Source organism: Penaeus chinensis, chromosome 35, assembly GCF_019202785.1.
Source record: "Penaeus chinensis breed Huanghai No. 1 chromosome 35, ASM1920278v2, whole genome shotgun sequence".
NCBI classification, from domain to species: Eukaryota; Metazoa; Arthropoda; class Malacostraca; order Decapoda; family Penaeidae; genus Penaeus; species Penaeus chinensis.
In genome coordinates, this window is record NC_061853.1 from 6,901,080 (window position 1) to 6,918,439 (window position 17,360).

Genomic DNA, 17,360 nt, shown 5'->3' on the forward strand with positions numbered 1-17,360 from the left:
CCCCAGTCACTAGTCTCATTACAGTGCCCTCTAGGTCAACCCCCCCCCCCCTAAACTCGCCTCCTTTCTTCTGTCACTATAGGGTCTCTAGACCCCCCCCCCCCCCACACACACACTCACGCCCTTTTCTCATTTCAGTGCCCCCTGGCCCCCCCCCCACTCACCCCACCCCCCTTTTCTCATTTCAGTGCCCCCTTACCCCCCACTCACCCCCCTTTTCTCATTTCAGTGCCCCCTGCCCCCCCCACTCACCCCCCTTTTCTCATTACAGTGCCTCCAAGTCTCCCTCGCTCCCCCCCTTTTTTCTAATTTCAGTGCCCCCTGGCCCTCCCACTCACCCCCCTTTTCTCATTTCAGTGCCCCCAGGCCCCCCCGTGATCCTGTGGCAGGGGATCGGCGTCGTGGGGAGCGTGGGGCCCCTAAGTGAGGGCTCTCGACAACAGCTCACCTGCCGGAGCGTCGGGGGGCGTCCTCCTCCCGCGCTTACCTGGTGGCGACAGGGCACGAGGCTCCCGCAGCGCCTGGACGCCTCTACGGACATTACTTCGGGTAAGGATTTCACGGAAAGGAGGTCGGGTCGGGTCTGGGGTGGGGGGTGGGGGGGGGGGTTGTCCGCGGGAGGGGAGAGGGGGGGGGGGAGGGGGAGTCGTGTGGGATATGGTGATTTTTGGTCTATTTTTGGGTTGTTTCTGTGGAGGTTTGGACGTTAGGGTGAGGTGTTTGGCGGATGTGTAGATGGATAGATCAGTAAATCTATCCGTAAGAATGTGTTGGATAGATTTGTCATCGAATTCGAATACAAATCAACTAAGATAAAAAAAAAAAAAAAAAAAAAAAAATTGGGAAGGGAAAGATGAATGTTTTATTTTCGTTCAGTAATTGTATGTATGCTTTTTGTTTTTAGTCATGTAAGTATTTCCTAGCCACGTATTCGAAAGAAATATCTTAATAAAAATAAAGATAAATAAGCCAGAAGAGATATTACACAGAAGTACAAAAATGCACAACTGGCAACACCTCATCACGCAATCAAAGCACACAATCCTTTATTGTTACCGACTTGTAAACCCATCACGCTCACCTTGAGAACAACTTTGCATGCTTTCCTGCCGTACGCGAGGTGACTCTCCTTCCATTCGACGCACAGGGAAAGACATGGTCGAGGTGACAGCCACAGTGACAGCCTCTCGGGACCTGCAGGGCGCCACCCTCACCTGCCACGCCCTCACGCCCCTCAGCTCGCAGACGAGCAAGACGACGCTCATTCAGCCCAGGACAGCTTCCGTGGCCCTCAACATCACGCGTGGGTGCTTGATTTTGGATTTTGTTGTTATTTTTTGTGTCTTTTTTTTTTCTTTTTTTTCTTGCTTTTTTTTTTTTTTTTTTTTGTCTTCCTCTTCTTCTTCTGCTTGACCGTGTATATACTTACATGCATATATATATATATATATATATATATATATATATATATATATATAATATATATATCTATATATATGTATATATATGTATATATATATATATATGTATACATATATATTTATTTATTTACATTAATATATATATTATATACTTAAATATATATATATATATATTTATATCAATATATATACATATATATATACACATATATACATATATATATGTATGTATGTATATATATATATATATATATATATATATATATATATATATAATATATATATATATATTTATATGCTGATGCTGATGTACAGTATCATGTTCTTCAAGTATATCCGATCACAAAGTCATAGAAGAAATAAACAAGAAACAGAATCATCACAATTTTAGACAAACCCTCTTTCCAAAATCGCTAATTCTCCCTCCCCCCCAACCCATACCCCCCCCCCCCCCCCTTTCAAATCTCTCCTTACACTCACCTTCACCTCCTCCTCCAGTGCCTCCGCTCGACGTGCAGATCCTAGGCTCAGGCGTGGCGGTGTCTGCAGGAACGACCTTGAGGCTGGTCTGTCGCAGCGTAGGATCTCACCCGCCCGCCCAGCTCTCCTGGTGGCGCGGTCACTCACACCTCACTTCCGTACACCACGCCGTGAGTTGATTTTTTTTTATGTGGTGTTGATTTCTGGCGTGTTGTGTGTGCGCGCGCGCATGTGTGTATGTGTGTGTGTGTGTGTGAAAGTGAGGATCGTATGTCTGTAGGTCTGGATTTGTTAGTTTATGTGGGAGCAGGATTTGTGTGTGTATGTGTGTGTGTGTGTTTGTGTGTGTGTTTGTGTTTGTGTGTGTGTGTGTGTTTGTGTTTGTGTTTGTTTGTGTGTTTGTAATTGTGTGTGTGTCTATGTTTGTGCGTGTTGTTTGTGCGCGCGCGCGCGCGCGTGTGTGTGTGTGAAAGTGAGGATCGTATGTCTGTAGGTCTGGATTTATTAGTTTATGTGGGAGCAGGATTTGTTTTCTCATTCTTTTGTTTTCTCTCTTTTTCTTATTCATTTTTCCTCCTCGTCATCGTCTTTCTTCTTCTTCTTCTTCTCTTTTTCTTCTTCTTTTCATCATCACCATCTTTTTTGCTTTAGCTCGCGTTGTGTGTGAATGAGCTTTGGTATACTAATGTTTAAAAAAAATAGTGCGTTATTCACAGGGTTTATTCATGAAGATCCAGTCCATTTATTTTATAATTAAACTGAAAATCAAAGTTTTACTCATTGAAGTTTGAACATTGGCAAAGATGGCAAAGTTCCATCTTAAGTTAGCGAAGCAGCTTTATAGGTTAAAGTATTGATTATGAACAGCAGTCCAGAATTCCTTGTTTGTAAGTTTATGTGTAGATGTGTATACTCCATTCTGTCCGTAAAATGGTTTATTCAAATGTTGTTTTATTCACACGGTTCCCTAACTTGTGTGTGTGAGTTAGTTTACATAATTGTGTGTAGTAGGTTAGTGCTTCAGCTTAACTGGTGAAAGGGTTGTATATCATATTCAAGTTACGTGTTAGATTATGTAATTGAAGTGTGATGTAACGAGTTTTTTTTTTCTGGGGTTAAAGTATTGCCTATGTGTGTTTACGTTAGGATTTGAGAATATTGTGATTATCTGTTCAAATTCGTTTTGAATCTTTGATATGGAGTCTATTCAATGCTATTACTGTTATTGTTTTGTTTCAATTACTTATTTTTATATCGAATGTCTTTTAATACGCTGTTATTAATGGGCGACGCCAATTTTAAATGGAATATGCAAATTAAGAAAAAAGACAACAATTTAAAGATTATGTTAATTAAGAAAAAGACCACAATTCAAAGATTAAGTAAATTAAGAAGAAAAAAAACAATTAAAAGATTATGAAAATTAAGGAAAAAAGACAACAAGGATTCTGTAAATTAAGGACATATATTTTTTTAAAGAGTATGTAAATTAAGGAAAGCAAAACAATTTAAAGATTATGTAAATTAAGGAAAAAAAGACAATTGAAAGATGGCCCCAAATAATCAAAGATTCCCACAGAAATATAGAAAGCTTTCAATTAAACTTAATTAGAAATTCACTCTCACAAAGGTATCTTATTACTCCTACGGATTACCTAGATCCTCCCTTTAGAAAAGATTACCCATTAGTTAAGTGATTCTGTTTTAATTAGAATCTAAATCTTATGACGTAGATTCCTATGAAATATATCCCCCCCAGTTTAGATTTTTTTGTTTAAACATACTCTGTTGTTGTAAGTTTGTTTTATCTGTTTAGTAATGTCTTTGCTTTTTTTTTTTTTTTTTTTTTTTTTTGCAAAGTAAGGTATCTATATCATGTGTTTAATTGATATAATATATTTTTTGGATGTTAAGTATTCGAAAGAGACGTAAGATATGAGGCAAGGGAAAGAGAAAGGAACAGGAGAATAAAAGAGAAAGGAGGAGGAGAGATGGGAGTGGGCAAGGGTAAAGAAAAAGGACAAGAACGAGAACAGGAAGAAAAAAAGAGGAGAGAAAGAGGAAGAATGCGAAGAGAGAGATAAACAAGAACGGTAGCAACAAGAGGAAGAGGAAGAGGAGGGACAGGGGGAGGAGGAAGAAGAAAAAGAAGATAAGAAGAAGAAGAAGAAAAAGGAGAGAAAGAAGAAGAAGAAAAGAAGAAGAGAATTGGGAGAAGGAGGAGGAGGAGAATGAAAAGAAAGAGGAGGTAGAGAAAAAAGGAAGAGGAGCAGGAGGAGTTGGAGGAGGAGAAGGAGGAAGAGGAGGAGGAGGGGTGGGGGAAAAGGAGAAGAAGAAGAAGGAAGAGATGAATGAGGAAGAGAAGGAAGATGAGGAAAATGAGAAAGAAAGGAAGAGGAGAAAGAGGAGAAAGAAAAAGAGGAAGAGGAAGAAAAGTGGATAGGAAGAGGCAGAGGAGAAGGAGGGGAAAGAGAAGGAGGAAGAGGAGAAGAAATGAAGAGGAGGAGGATAAGGGAAAGAAGAAGGAATAATAATAATAATAATAAGAGGAGGAGGAAGAGAAGGAAGAGGAAGAGGAGGAGGAGGAGGAGGAAAATCGTACAGTTCGGTTGTTCAAGATCAGCAAAGGGAACAAGTAATTACATATCATTAATATTGCATTTGAGACGATTATTCCGTCATCGTAAACACACTAATAAGCATCAAAAACAAATTGATATCAGAAGGCAATTGGATTTGCTTTTAATTAAATGCTAGTAGTAGATTCCTGTCCAGTTGCAATTAATGTCAAAGTTACTAATATCAGCATTATCCTTCGTTATCACACAAAAAAAAAAAAAAAAAAATCGGGTACCTTATTGTTATTATATTCTGGGAGATCTTAGGGATTTGTGATATATCCTTATTCAAATTTTATTGTAATTATATTTAGTCTATGGCCATGTAAACAGCACAGATGGATATATATATGGGAAAAGAACGGTAATGTTGCAGTTCATAGCCGACTCATTTGTATAGCAATATAACAAGAGTATAATTATTACGCTCCTAAACAACATCAGTCCTAGATTTTATTGTCATTGTTATTATAACTCTTTCGGAATCGATAGGGTTTATGATACCGTTGAGGCATAATACTATCGTGGTTTGTTTACAATAGTATATTTCCCCAAGCCAATTGTGTGTAATTAAGGATAATTACGTATTCAGATTTCCACTTTTATAGGCCCTGCTAGACATTATGGCAACATAATTCCATGGCAGGTATTAGCATATAACGGCCAGGTACATGAATACTAAGAATAAAAAAGGAAGGGAAAAAAAGTACACAGGGCAATTTATTCTACATGGTATCAATGACCTCTTTACTACAAACGTTTCTGCAGATGGAGGATGGAGGAAACGTTACAACAGCGACGCTAACGTTAGAAGTGGACAGGGACTTCGACGGGGTAACGTTGGCGTGCATGGCTGTCAACACTGCCATACCTCACGCTCGACTCACCGATTCTGTCAAGCTGGAAGTTCATTGTGAGTGGTGACTTTTATTTTGTTCTTGATTGCTGGTCTTTTGTTATGGAGTTGAGAGAATGTGTTGGTGTTTATTATTGATGTTTGTGTGTGTTTGCTTTTGAGTGGGATTTTTTTGTCATGTATGACGAGGGAGGTTATTGCCTCTCTTGTTCTTTGTTTCTCTCTCTTTCTTTCTTCTCTGTCTCTCTTTCTTTTCTCCCTCTCTCTCTCTCTCTCTTTCTCTCTTCTCTCTTCTCTCTTACTCCGTCGCTCGCTTTCGCTCTCATTCTCGTTCTCTATTCCCCCTTCTCTGTTTTGTCAATGCCCTCTCTCCTCACCCTCTCTCTTTGCACCCTAACCTTCACTTTTTCCCTATGCACTCTCCTCTCACTTCTCTCACTTCCCCTTTCTTCTTCCATTCCCTCTTTCTCCCGTTCCTAACTGTGACCCTCTCCCTCTTTCTCTTTCTTTCACCTTCTCTCCCTCTCTTCCTGTCTCCCTCTCTCTTTCAATTCCTTCTCCCAACTTCTCTCCCTCCCTCCTCCCTTCCCTCCCGTACTCCACCCCTCCTCCCTCTCTCTCTTTCGTCTCTCCCCCTCTCCTTCACTCTCTGTCTTTCACCCTCTCCCTCACTCACTCTCGTCTCTCACGCTCACACGTTCTTCCAGACACTCCCATCGTGCATCTGGAACTCGGGAAGCCCATTGATCCCAGCGCTATCACAGAGGGCAGCGACGTTTACTTCGAGTGTTCTATAAAGTCTAATCCACCTGTTATCCGCGTCCAGTGGTATCATAACGTAAGTGTACTGTGCTTTGTGTGTGCTATTTTTTTTGCTGTTATTTTTATGTTTTGTTTTTTTTTGTTTTGTTTTTTCTCTCTCTTTTCTTTCTTTTTTTTTTCTTTTTTTTTTCAGTACCTTCGGGTTTGCGGTGATTTTCGATGTGTTGTTTATTTTAAATATATGATAGATGTTTGTTACTGAGGATTTATTTTTCTTTTCTTTTTTTGCAAGTAATCCAATTTTTTATTGATATACGAGTCAGTTGTGATAGATAACAGCAAAAACATAGACATGAACCGTCCAATTTTCCTGTTTTTGTTTTCTTTGTTCGTGATAGTCACATGGCCATCATGTCATTATTTGTTTTATTTGCCATGTTGTTTGTTTGTCCTCGTTGTTCTTGTCTACAGAAACTACAAGGGAGAAAAAGAAACAGAAAGTGTATTGTAAAAGGCAAACCTTTCGTCTTGTATCTTAACTTGTGGACGTACTGCATGCTATCTTTATTGTATTGCATTTTATGTGCATTCTTTACAAGCTTTTATTACAGTACGAACGGTAAAACATGTACTCTGAATAGCCCCGGGAAATTATTTATCCCTTGTAATACATTTAAGAGAATGAAAATGCATTTGCAATAGTTTAAGCGTTACTTCTGTGGTATGGGCAATATTCTTATTAATGCATCGGTTCATTGAAGGAGAATAAAAATGAATAGATAATCAAAAGCCATCAAGTGAATGATATTACGTATAATATCAGAACTTGAATTGTTGCAAAATAATGCCACGTGGATTTTATTGCTTCGTAAATTCGCAGTCATGTAAATGGCCTTAACTATCACAAGATGCTCTCTATTTCTAAATTGAAGGGCCAAGGAACATTATTATTTTCTTTGATCTCCTACAAGGAATTTTAGATACATATTCTAGAAGTACGTAAATATTTCTGTCTCTCTTCTACAAAAAGGAAAATAGTTCTTAGAAATGCTAAACTGTTTTCTTATTTCTCAACATAAATACGCCTTAGGAACACTAAACTTTTGTTCTCCGGAAATAGGTATTTAGATCAGACACTTCTTTCCTAATAATATACAAAAAATAATTCAAGTCTTAAACGATTAACATATTTTTGTTAACACGCGGCAGCAAAAAATAGAGAGAGAGAAAAAAAAATAAACGAATGACAAAAAAAATAGATTATAGATTAAGAATATCACAATATATCTAACAAACAAACAAACAAACAAAAAAGACGCGCATAAAATTTAAAAGATACCCCCCCTAAAAAAAAAAAAAAAAAAAAAAAAAAAAAAAAAAAAAAAAAAAAAAAAAAAAAAAAAAAAAAAAAAAAAAAAAAAAAAAAAAAAATCCTCCCATTTCGAAAGACCAAACACCTTGCTCTTCACTCCACTCCTCCGCAGGGCGCCCTTGTAGAGCACGACGTCGCAGGAGGGGTCGTGGTGAGCGGCCTGAGCCTTGTGTTGCAGCGCCTTCGTCGGAAGCACTCGGGAACCTACACCTGCGCCGCTATCAACTACGAAGGACGCAACATCAGCAATCCTGTCCATATCATCGTCCGGCGTGAGTTGATTTGGTGGTGAGGGAGAGTGAGGGGTGATGGTGGGGAGTGGATGATGGTGGTGATGGTGGTGGGGATGGGGGGTGAGGGGGGTGATGGTGGTGGGGGTGGGGAGTGAGGGGGGTAGAGGTGGTGGATGGGTATGGTGGGGGTGATGGATTGGGTGGTAGTGGTGGTGGGGGTGATGGTGGTGGGGGAGGGTGGTGGTGGTGGGGGAGGTGGTGGGGGTGATGATGGTGGGGGAGGGGGGTGGTGGTGGGGGTGATGGTGGTGGGGGTGATGGTGGGGGGGTGAGGGGGAGTAGAGGTTATGGGTTGGGATAGTGGGGGTGGCAGTGGAGGGGGTGATGGTGATGGAAGTGGGGGTAAGGGGGGATAGAGGTGGTGGGGGTGATGGAGGGGTTGATGGGAGTAGTGGTGGTGGAGATGGTGGTGGAGATGATTGTGATGGTGCTGATGATGATAATAGTGATGGTGGTGGTGGTGTTTTGTTTTGATTGTCGTGGGTTGCTTATGGGTTGCTTGCTTGCTTGCTTGCTTGCTGAAGACGCTGGAGTGATTAAATTGATAGTCTGCTTTAAATTATTCTTATTTTTCTTTTTGTTTCTTTTGTCTGTAGCTTTTCTTTTCATTTTTCTCTCTCTGTTTGTTTTATCTCACTCTCTCTTTTTTTTCTGTTTACTCTCTCTTCTCTTTGTTCTTTTCCTTCTTTTCCTCTATCTTTCTCTTTTTCTGTCTTTCTATATCTCTTCTTCTTGCCTCTTCCCCCTCCAGTTCTGCTCTTTTTCCTCTTCTCCTTTCTTCCCAAGTCCTAACTTTGTGATTTTATTATTATTCCACAAAATATTTATAGATCGCGTTAAATATCTCTATATAGATTCGCTCTATTTAAGAGCTAATCAATTGTTTCCAAATAAAAACCTGTCGAATGGACATCATAGCAATTTATTTATTCACGTCATGAGGATTAAGTGCTGAGAATCGTCGTAACTAACGGAATAGTTTTGAAATTGAAATTGAAAAGGAATTCAAATTTGAATTTGAAGGCAAATTTAAATTTGAAGGTGAATTTGACTTTGAATTTGAATAGGAATTTGAATCCTTTGCAGACGCGCCCGTGTGTGCAGGAGTCGCCAGACAGAGAACCCAGGGAGCCGCCCGAGGATCCCCCGCCGTCGTCACCTGCCACGTGGAGGCCGTGCCCGCCCACAACCTGACGTGGGCGTGGGCGTGGCTGCAGGAGGACGGGAGTGAGGAGCGCGTCCCGGCGAAGAACATCCGCACCGACAGGATGACCTCCGCCATGACCGTGACGCCCCACAGCCTCCAGGATTACGGCGAGCTCCTCTGCCGCGCCACCAACGACGTGGGGCGGCAGCGGGATCCGTGCGTGGTGTCCCTCGTACCCGCCGGGACGCCCGACCCGCCCCTCAACTGCTCCACCACGCCCTCGAGCCACGCCGACGAGGACCAAGGGCGCACCTCGCTCTCCGTCACGTGTCTGGAGGGCTTCGACGGCGGGCTGCCCCAGGTGTTCCTGCTGGAGGCGTGGCAGAACGGCGTCCTCCTGGCCAACATAAGCAGGTGAGAGAGATAGAGGATTTCGGAATTCACTGTCAAGGGGTCGATACCAGTGATGTCAGGGAGTTGTATTTAAAAAGAAAAAAAAAAAAATGATAACGAACTCTAACACACGGCTTTATGTAAAAGAATTATAACACACACAAACTAACCGTGACTCCCCAAAAGTATATGCGAAATCACTACTTTCACCACCACTCGTCCGACACTTAAACCGCCCTTTTGACCACGCCTTCCTCTCCTGCACAGCGACTTCCCCGAGTGGGTGGTGGCGGGGCTTGAGGGCGGGAAAGGAGCCACGCTGAGGGTGAGCGCCCAGAACGCCCGTGGGAGGAGCGAAACGCTGCGCCTGGAGGTCCACACGCCCAGGGCACAACAACGTGCTGCCTGGGGTAAGTCGTGATACTGCGGAGGGTCTTATATGTGTTACTTTGTGTTCTTGTTATTGGTAGTATAGGCTGAAGTTTGCTTGTGCAGGCTACACAGCTCGTATTGCATTAATCGTTTCGTTGAACCTTGAAACATGTGAAGAGATTAACAATTAACGATTAAGTGGTTGTATGTATTCCCTAAATAGTGGTATATTTTCTAAACGCACTGCCTTCTCCTCAGACTCGGAGAGCTCCTTCCTCGGGTTCACGCCCTTGCTGGGAGCGCTGGTGGGCGTGGCCGGGGTGCTCTTGCTCCTCCTCATCGTGAGCATCATGATCGCCCGCCACGCCCGCCGCAAGGCCTCCAAGCCGCCCGTCCACACCCACGACCTCGTGATGACCCCGACAGGCAGTGCGTGGGACTGCTACGACCTCGAGGGCGGCACGGGCCTTCAGCCACGGCACCGGAGTCTCGACATCCTCGCCCACACCCACGGGAGAGCCACACCCGACGGCGCCCACAGCCCAGAGAACAACAACACGCCCATCCGACGTCGCCAAGGAACGCCCGCGGTGGGGAAGAGAGTCAAGACGAAATCCATGCCGCACATACACATGAATGGGCGGATCTCCAATTGCCAACAGACACAGGTACAGATAAAAAAAACAAAAAAACTACATGTCATGTAATGATTCTTTACAAGGTTTTATTACTTTTATTACTAAGCTTCAGTTTAGTTTATTTAATGGAACGCTGATTTAGATAAAAAATATAAACGTAATAATGCATGTATAATGAGAAACAAGAGACTCATGAGGGTAAAGAAAAGTGTATTTTCTTCCCTACTGTTCTTTTAGACTATTTATATGTAATAGTTAATAAATTTATTGGTATTAAGTTCACATCTTAAGCACTGAAAAGCGAAGAAAAACTAAAGAGAATAAGAAAACCAATATTGTTTTTCTTTTTTCTCTTGTCGTTTTTAATTGATCTAGTTTTTGCTTCACACCTCTACCTATTGGTTTTGCTATTAGGAATAAAGGCAATTTTTGTATGCCCACATTTTTATCTACTGCATTTGGTAATTCTCGTCATTATCGCGACGAATAAATAATTTCTTCTGATATGCATCTTATCTTCGGTTAGTTTTAGAACCCCATTCCTTATCAGAGGATTTTCTTTGGGGAAAAACAGGGTCCATTTTAAGTCCATTTTAAGAGTTTTAGGGAATTTAAGGAAGTTCGCTACTTAATCCTAATACTTAGCTAGGTTTTGTTTTAATATACTTATTTATTTATCTCAATTTCGGGCCTTCGCAGTTTAGCAAAATTTAATTGTGTTCATTTGGATGATGTAGATTTAAGGTTAATGCTGCATGTAGATGATGTTCAATACAGCCAGTTTCCTTAAGAGAGAAAGATAATTGATATAATTTTTTTTTTTCTTTTTACAAGGTCATCTTTTCTGGGTTCACTATGCTCTAGGCAGAAAAGACAAGAAATATTTCAAAGGGTTACGTGGTTGGTGATCCCAAGGTTTAAGATTCACAGCGTTGGTACATTTCAGTTTTCAAGCGCGACTTTTTTATACTTCATCTAATACAGGGTGTCCGAAACTGACAGATCATATTGAAATGAGATGTCAGAATCAGTGAAGTATAATAATGATTTGCTAATAATAATTTGATACATATCTAAGTTTCTGAATAAGGGGTACTGTGTTTGAGGTAGAATTATGAACATGAAAATTCATAAAGCGATATCAGTACTGTACATATAGATGTATGTGTGTATGTGTGTGTGTGTGTGTGTGTGTGTGTGTGTGTGTGTGTGTGTGTGTGTGTGTGTGTGTGTGTATGTGTTTTGCCAAGTTTCAACACTGAACTTTGAAACACGATTGTTGTAAAACGAAAAACGTTGTTTAGTTTTGTTCATTTCCAGATTCTTTTTCTTGTAATTCCAGGAAAGCGACTCCTGCAGTAACTCGAGCGACTCAGACGTGGAGTCAGTGGTGGAGGTGACCGACCTGACGATGCTGCGTCGCCCGGTGAGTGAAGCCGGCTACGCCTACTCCCCCCTGGCCATGAAGGAGACGGTGCTCCCACGCCCCTCCGACACGCCAGGGCATTTAGCTCCCAGTTCCAAGAGGAGCCGAGAAAACCTCCAAATCGCTTCTGGAAGCCCCCTTCCAAGTAAAGATAACAACTGCATGTCAAAGTTAGTCAAAGCTAATCCTTGCGATGGAGATACCAAGAGAAATGCCAAAACAGACAGGAAATCGCCGTCGCCAATAGTCAGCGGGAACAGCGCCCCATTTCCTCCTCGCCCTCACCTCGAGTCCGGCAAACAGGAAAACCCGTCTTTCCCTTCCAAGGACTCGAAAGCAGCAGCCAAGAAGAAGAAATCCCACAAATCAGGTGAGAATTCCTCCGTCGAGGACCTGCCAGCGCCACCCAAACCCCCGAGGGTCTTCCTCCCGCCGGAGAAGCAGCAGCAGCACCTTCACCTGAGCCCCTCCAAGACCTCCTCGAAGGCACCTCTAGCAGAAGACGAAGTCAGCGACGCCTACTGCAACGGCCGACGTCATAACCACTCATCCCCGCTGAGAATACCGGACGCAGGCGGGGTCCAGGCCAGGAGACCCAGCGACCCCGGTGGCGTTGGGAGCGTCATATGACCCTCGCCGCCACCGATGTGGTTCTCGGTGGTGTATGTCTCTCACAGACCTGTCCAGCAGACGTGAAGCTCCTCTCAAGTTTGAGGACGCCAACTTCAGCTTGTGAGAGTAGAGCACAACACGGTTGATACTTGCATACGACAGAGTGAGGAGATGAAGCTTTCGGACTGTAGCTTAGCAAAGGGGGTGTCCTTTAGTTGAAGCTATCAGTAAATCGTTTCTTTGTGTGTGTGTGTGTGTTTGTGTGTGTACATGTGCTTGTATGTATCTGCGTCTGTATGTGTCTATATCTGTGCATACATTCTGTATACTTTCGCATCTTTTGTTCACATAATGCCAAAGTAACGTTGCTATAAGACTTATGCTCCGAAAATAGTAAGGAAGAGAAATGTCTCAGGAAGCGCATATGGCCACTTTCTGCACAAACAAACGCGTTATGACAACTCGGACTGGAATTCAACTTGTATATTTGTATTTTTGTTACATAATTAAATGCCATTAATCACCAGTGTTTCATTTCTTTCTGTTTAAATCTTCAGTGTAAATAAATGGTTGTTGAATATACTTATTATATATTATTTAAATTAAATGAGAATGCATGTGCAAGGATGTTATAAACTGCTATTACCAGAAAAAAATAAAACGTTTGATTATTAATAGACTACCTGTAAGATGACAACAAATCTTATTAATAGACTACCTGTAAGATGACAACAAATCTATCATAAATATGGCACATAATAAATTAGATGATAGATGAAAAAAAAGTTTTGCAACTGATTCTTATGAGAATACCACAGAATTCCTTAAAGTATGCAGCTAAGAGGAAAGCATTCATTAGGGTGAAATACATCTTGCTTGCACTAAAAAAAATATTTTTTTTCTTCTCTCTCTCTCTCTCTCTTTCTCTCTCTCTCTCTCTCTCTCTCTCTCTCTCTCTCTCTCTCTCTCTCTCTCTCTCTCTCTCTCTCTATATATATATATATATATATATATATATATGTATTCACATTTCTACGTTTGTAAAATACGATGATAGTAATTACACAAACTATCTATACAATTATCTCTATTTGACTGAACTTGAAATTGTACTATGGAGTTTTTCCATCTAAGGTTGTAAATTTTTCTTTTCTTTTAACATACACATACATTTTATTCACATCAAATGTTATAGTAACCCGCAGCTACCCGCAGGGTAGATGGCAATAAATGTTTTAGAGAATTTATAGCAAACCACGACGTGGCAGGAGAGGGTAGGGGGGAGGGGGGAGAAAGACCAACCCTCATTCGCGATATTCTACTCCGACCCCATATATATGGTATGAAAATACTATATTAGAATTAAATGCAAATTACATGTACTACGAACAGGAAAAAAGTACTATTATTGCAAGCAGGAAAATTGGCTAGCTGAGCAAACAGCAAACAAATATATAAACCTGTGTTTTATTACCCAAAGAGTGAACGGATATAAGCATGAGGTATAACCACTGAGGATATGATTATTTATTAGTTGTAATTATAACCATGTGTATTATCCATTCTACGTAGGTAACATAAATCTTTTATGTTGCAGCAAATAGCAACATAACACTGCCTATTTAATAAGATCGCCAAAAGTACTTCACATGTTAGGTGTATAGCTACAAATCTACACACGTTTGCATAATACACACATAGCCACATACACATACAGGCTCTCTCTCTCTCTCTCTCTCTCTCTCTCTCTCTCTCTCTCTCTCTCTCTCTCTCTCTCTCTTTCTCTCTCTCTCTCTCTTTCTCTCTTTCTCTCTCTCCCCCCCCCCCTCTCTCTCTCTCTCGCTCTCTCTCCCCCTCTCTCTCTCTCTCTCTCTCTCTCTCTCTCTCTCTCTCTCTCTCTCTCTCTCTCTCTCTCTCTCTCTCTCTCTTTCTCTCTCTCTCTCTCTTTCTCTCTTTCTCTCTCTCTCCCCCCCCCTCTCTCTCTCTCTCGCTCTCTCTCCCTCTCTCTCTCTCTCTCTCTCTCTCTCTCTCTCTCTCTCTCTCTCTCTCTCTCTCTCTCTCTCTTTCTCTCTTTCTCTCTCTCTCCCCCCCCCCCTCTCTCTCTCTCTCTCTCTCTATCTATCTATCTATCTCTCTCCCTCTTTCTCCATCTCTCTCTCTCTCTCTCTCTCTCTCTCTCTCTCTCTCTCTCTCTCTCTCTCTCTCTCTCTCTCTCTCTCCCTCTCTCCCCCCCTCTCCCCCCCCCCCCTCTCTCTCTATATATATATCTCTCTCTCTCTCTCTCTCTCTCTCTCTCTCTCTCTCTCTCTCTCAAGCTTAGCGTTTTTGAACCTGTCATGACAATAATCACTATTATCATTACACTAATGGCACTGTACCGAAATGCACGTTTTTATCATGCCTTTATACTTTAGTTAGCCTTTTATGATCTCTCGTTTTCTTTTATGACCTGGCTTTGCAATGATGAAAACCAGATGTGAGATCACGATTCCTTATTGCAAAAACACTCGACCACTGGTGACGCTGCACTGAAATTTCGTAAGGTTTTTTATTTTTTTATTCAATTAATTAATGTTATATGTGAATGTGTAGATAGAAAATAATTGTGAATGTTAATGATTTACACTATCGATGTGTGACATAAGGAAATAAAGTATTTGTGCTAATATTAGTGTGAAAATGGTGTTTGTGTTGCAGTGAAGACAATCAAGCTGCCATTATGTAACTGTTTACTTTGATATTTCAGGGAATTTTACCATCGAGATTATTCTTAAAAGGAGCCATCAGTGTAAGCCCACAAAGCACGTACTTAAGGTATGTAATATAGTAATTAAATGTCATATTTTGATAAATAATTAGGGTAATTGTTTAAGATTTTCATTGTTTAGGAAACATTATCTTCTGTGCTTTTATGCATGAGTTTTACACTGATGTTATATTACGGTATTATTTTTTGTGTTATTATTTTGTTTAGTTATTTATTTTGCTAGAGATAACTATAATCCTGAAAACCACATTATGGATATAAGCTTGTAATTTAGAAAGTCAAGGTTGTTTAATAGATTTATAACATTTTCAGAGAACTCTTATCTTCTATGATGATGTGAATTATATGTTAAAAAGTGGCGTTTCATCCAAGTCACTATCATTATCATTACTAGTTTTACTGTCATCATTACTGCTTTCACTACCGTTCCGATTACTATCAACATATCTGTCACTTCAGTTATTACCTATGAAGTTTTTGTCATTAATAATACCACAGTCATGCCGACTATTGTCAATATTTACAAGGTCCAGTTCTTTCCATTTACATTAGTTTTACCTAAAAGATTCCACAGAAAACGTGTAGATTCATGGGTAACTTAGCTAATTTCTTTTATATATGTTGAAGGAATGCTTGACTCTGTAAACTGATTTTGTTTGTGATAAAAACAGTAGTAATCGACGTAATAATAAGGCTAATCATAATAATAAACACTATAATGAAGGTAATAACGGTATTAATAGTAATGATAGTAAGGAAATCATGATGATAATTAGAATGATCATAATGATAATTGTGATGATGACTGTAATATATGATATTTAAATGGTTAACAATTTCCAACAACAATAATAATTGGTAAAGGTGAAATATGATTCATAACAACTACACAGACACATGCAAAGGGGCTTAGATGTAGACATAATTATAAGCGATATAGACATAATAACAAGCGATATAGACATAATTACAAGCAATATAAACATAATTACAAGCGATATAGACATAATTATAAGCGATATAAACATAATTATAAGCGACATAAACAGAATTATAAGCGATATAAACATAATTACAAGCGATATAGACATAATTATAAGCGACGTAGACAAAATTAAAAGCTATATAGACATAATAATAAGCGAAATAGTCATAATTACAAGAACAATAAGACTCTATCTCTCAAATCTTCAGACTACTGGAAAGCCCAATAAGAGTCACGTGGTATGAATATAAAATCAGCTGTTATGGTCGATTAGGGGGGAGTGGTTAATATGGAGGGGGGAGGGGGGTAGATATTCTGCTGCGTTTATTATTCATTTATCTATCTGTCTATCTATCTTTCTGCTTAATTGGTTGTTTGGATATTTGCTTACCTATCCATTCATTCATTTATTTATTTAATTCGTTTATTATTTATCATTATTATTCTTTTCTTTTATTGATACTATACATTACACTGAAGAACTTAAAATTGTGTTCTATGTCTGTATTTTCCATTCATTATTAAATATGTATCTCTCTGTCTCTTCGTGTTAATGTTAGTGTTGACCAAGTTTATTTTTTTATAATGACTTTCGTTAATAGTTGCGATAATGGTCGTTATGTTCGTTATCAATAATGGTTCTTCTCTTATTGCAACTTTATTTTCCTTTTTATTACCATTACGAAAACGAATTCAGGAGAATGCAGACTGAGAGGTGAGAGGTCAGTGATACCTAAAAACGCATAATCATTAATGTCGAATTGATTTAAGATTATTGGCTATAGATACTTATCGGCACTATAATAACCATTTAGTAATAAAAAATGACCATTAGATATATATAAGTTTAGTTTTCATCCATATGACAGTTAATCAGCTTTAGGTTTTATATACCAAACAACGTCAAATCAGCATCTGAAATACGCTTACATGTACACACACACACACACACACACACACACACACACGCAAATACACACACATGCACACGTCCTACACGCACACGCACACACACACGCACAAGCACACGCACACACACACGCATACGAACACGCACACGGACATGCACACACACACACACACACACACACACACACACACACACACACACAGAAATCTATAAAATTCTCCACCTGCTTTGGTAATCGCTAAGTAACTAAATTTGGCAAATATCTTAAAACGGGGCCAACGCTATTTGAAACTCCGAAAATTGACTGTG

General features: G+C 40.3%; 1 protein-coding gene across 1 annotated transcript in view; it reads left to right on the forward strand.

Annotated features, from left to right (window-relative positions):
* The window catches only part of LOC125044038 (nephrin-like), a 20,206-nt gene extending 7,294 nt beyond the window's left edge, over positions 1 to 12,912 (forward strand). Inside the window, exons 3-12 of the mRNA XM_047640482.1 lie at positions 358 to 549; positions 1,148 to 1,303; positions 1,920 to 2,071; positions 5,288 to 5,432; positions 6,083 to 6,213; positions 7,622 to 7,781; positions 8,888 to 9,362; positions 9,609 to 9,751; positions 9,972 to 10,381; positions 11,694 to 12,912. Coding sequence (XP_047496438.1) covers positions 358 to 549; positions 1,148 to 1,303; positions 1,920 to 2,071; positions 5,288 to 5,432; positions 6,083 to 6,213; positions 7,622 to 7,781; positions 8,888 to 9,362; positions 9,609 to 9,751; positions 9,972 to 10,381; positions 11,694 to 12,407 — 2,678 coding nt within the window. The 3' untranslated portion in view covers positions 12,408 to 12,912. The remainder of the gene's footprint in view (positions 1 to 357; positions 550 to 1,147; positions 1,304 to 1,919; positions 2,072 to 5,287; positions 5,433 to 6,082; positions 6,214 to 7,621; positions 7,782 to 8,887; positions 9,363 to 9,608; positions 9,752 to 9,971; positions 10,382 to 11,693) is intronic.
* Positions 12,913 to 17,360: the final 4,448 nt, after the last annotated feature.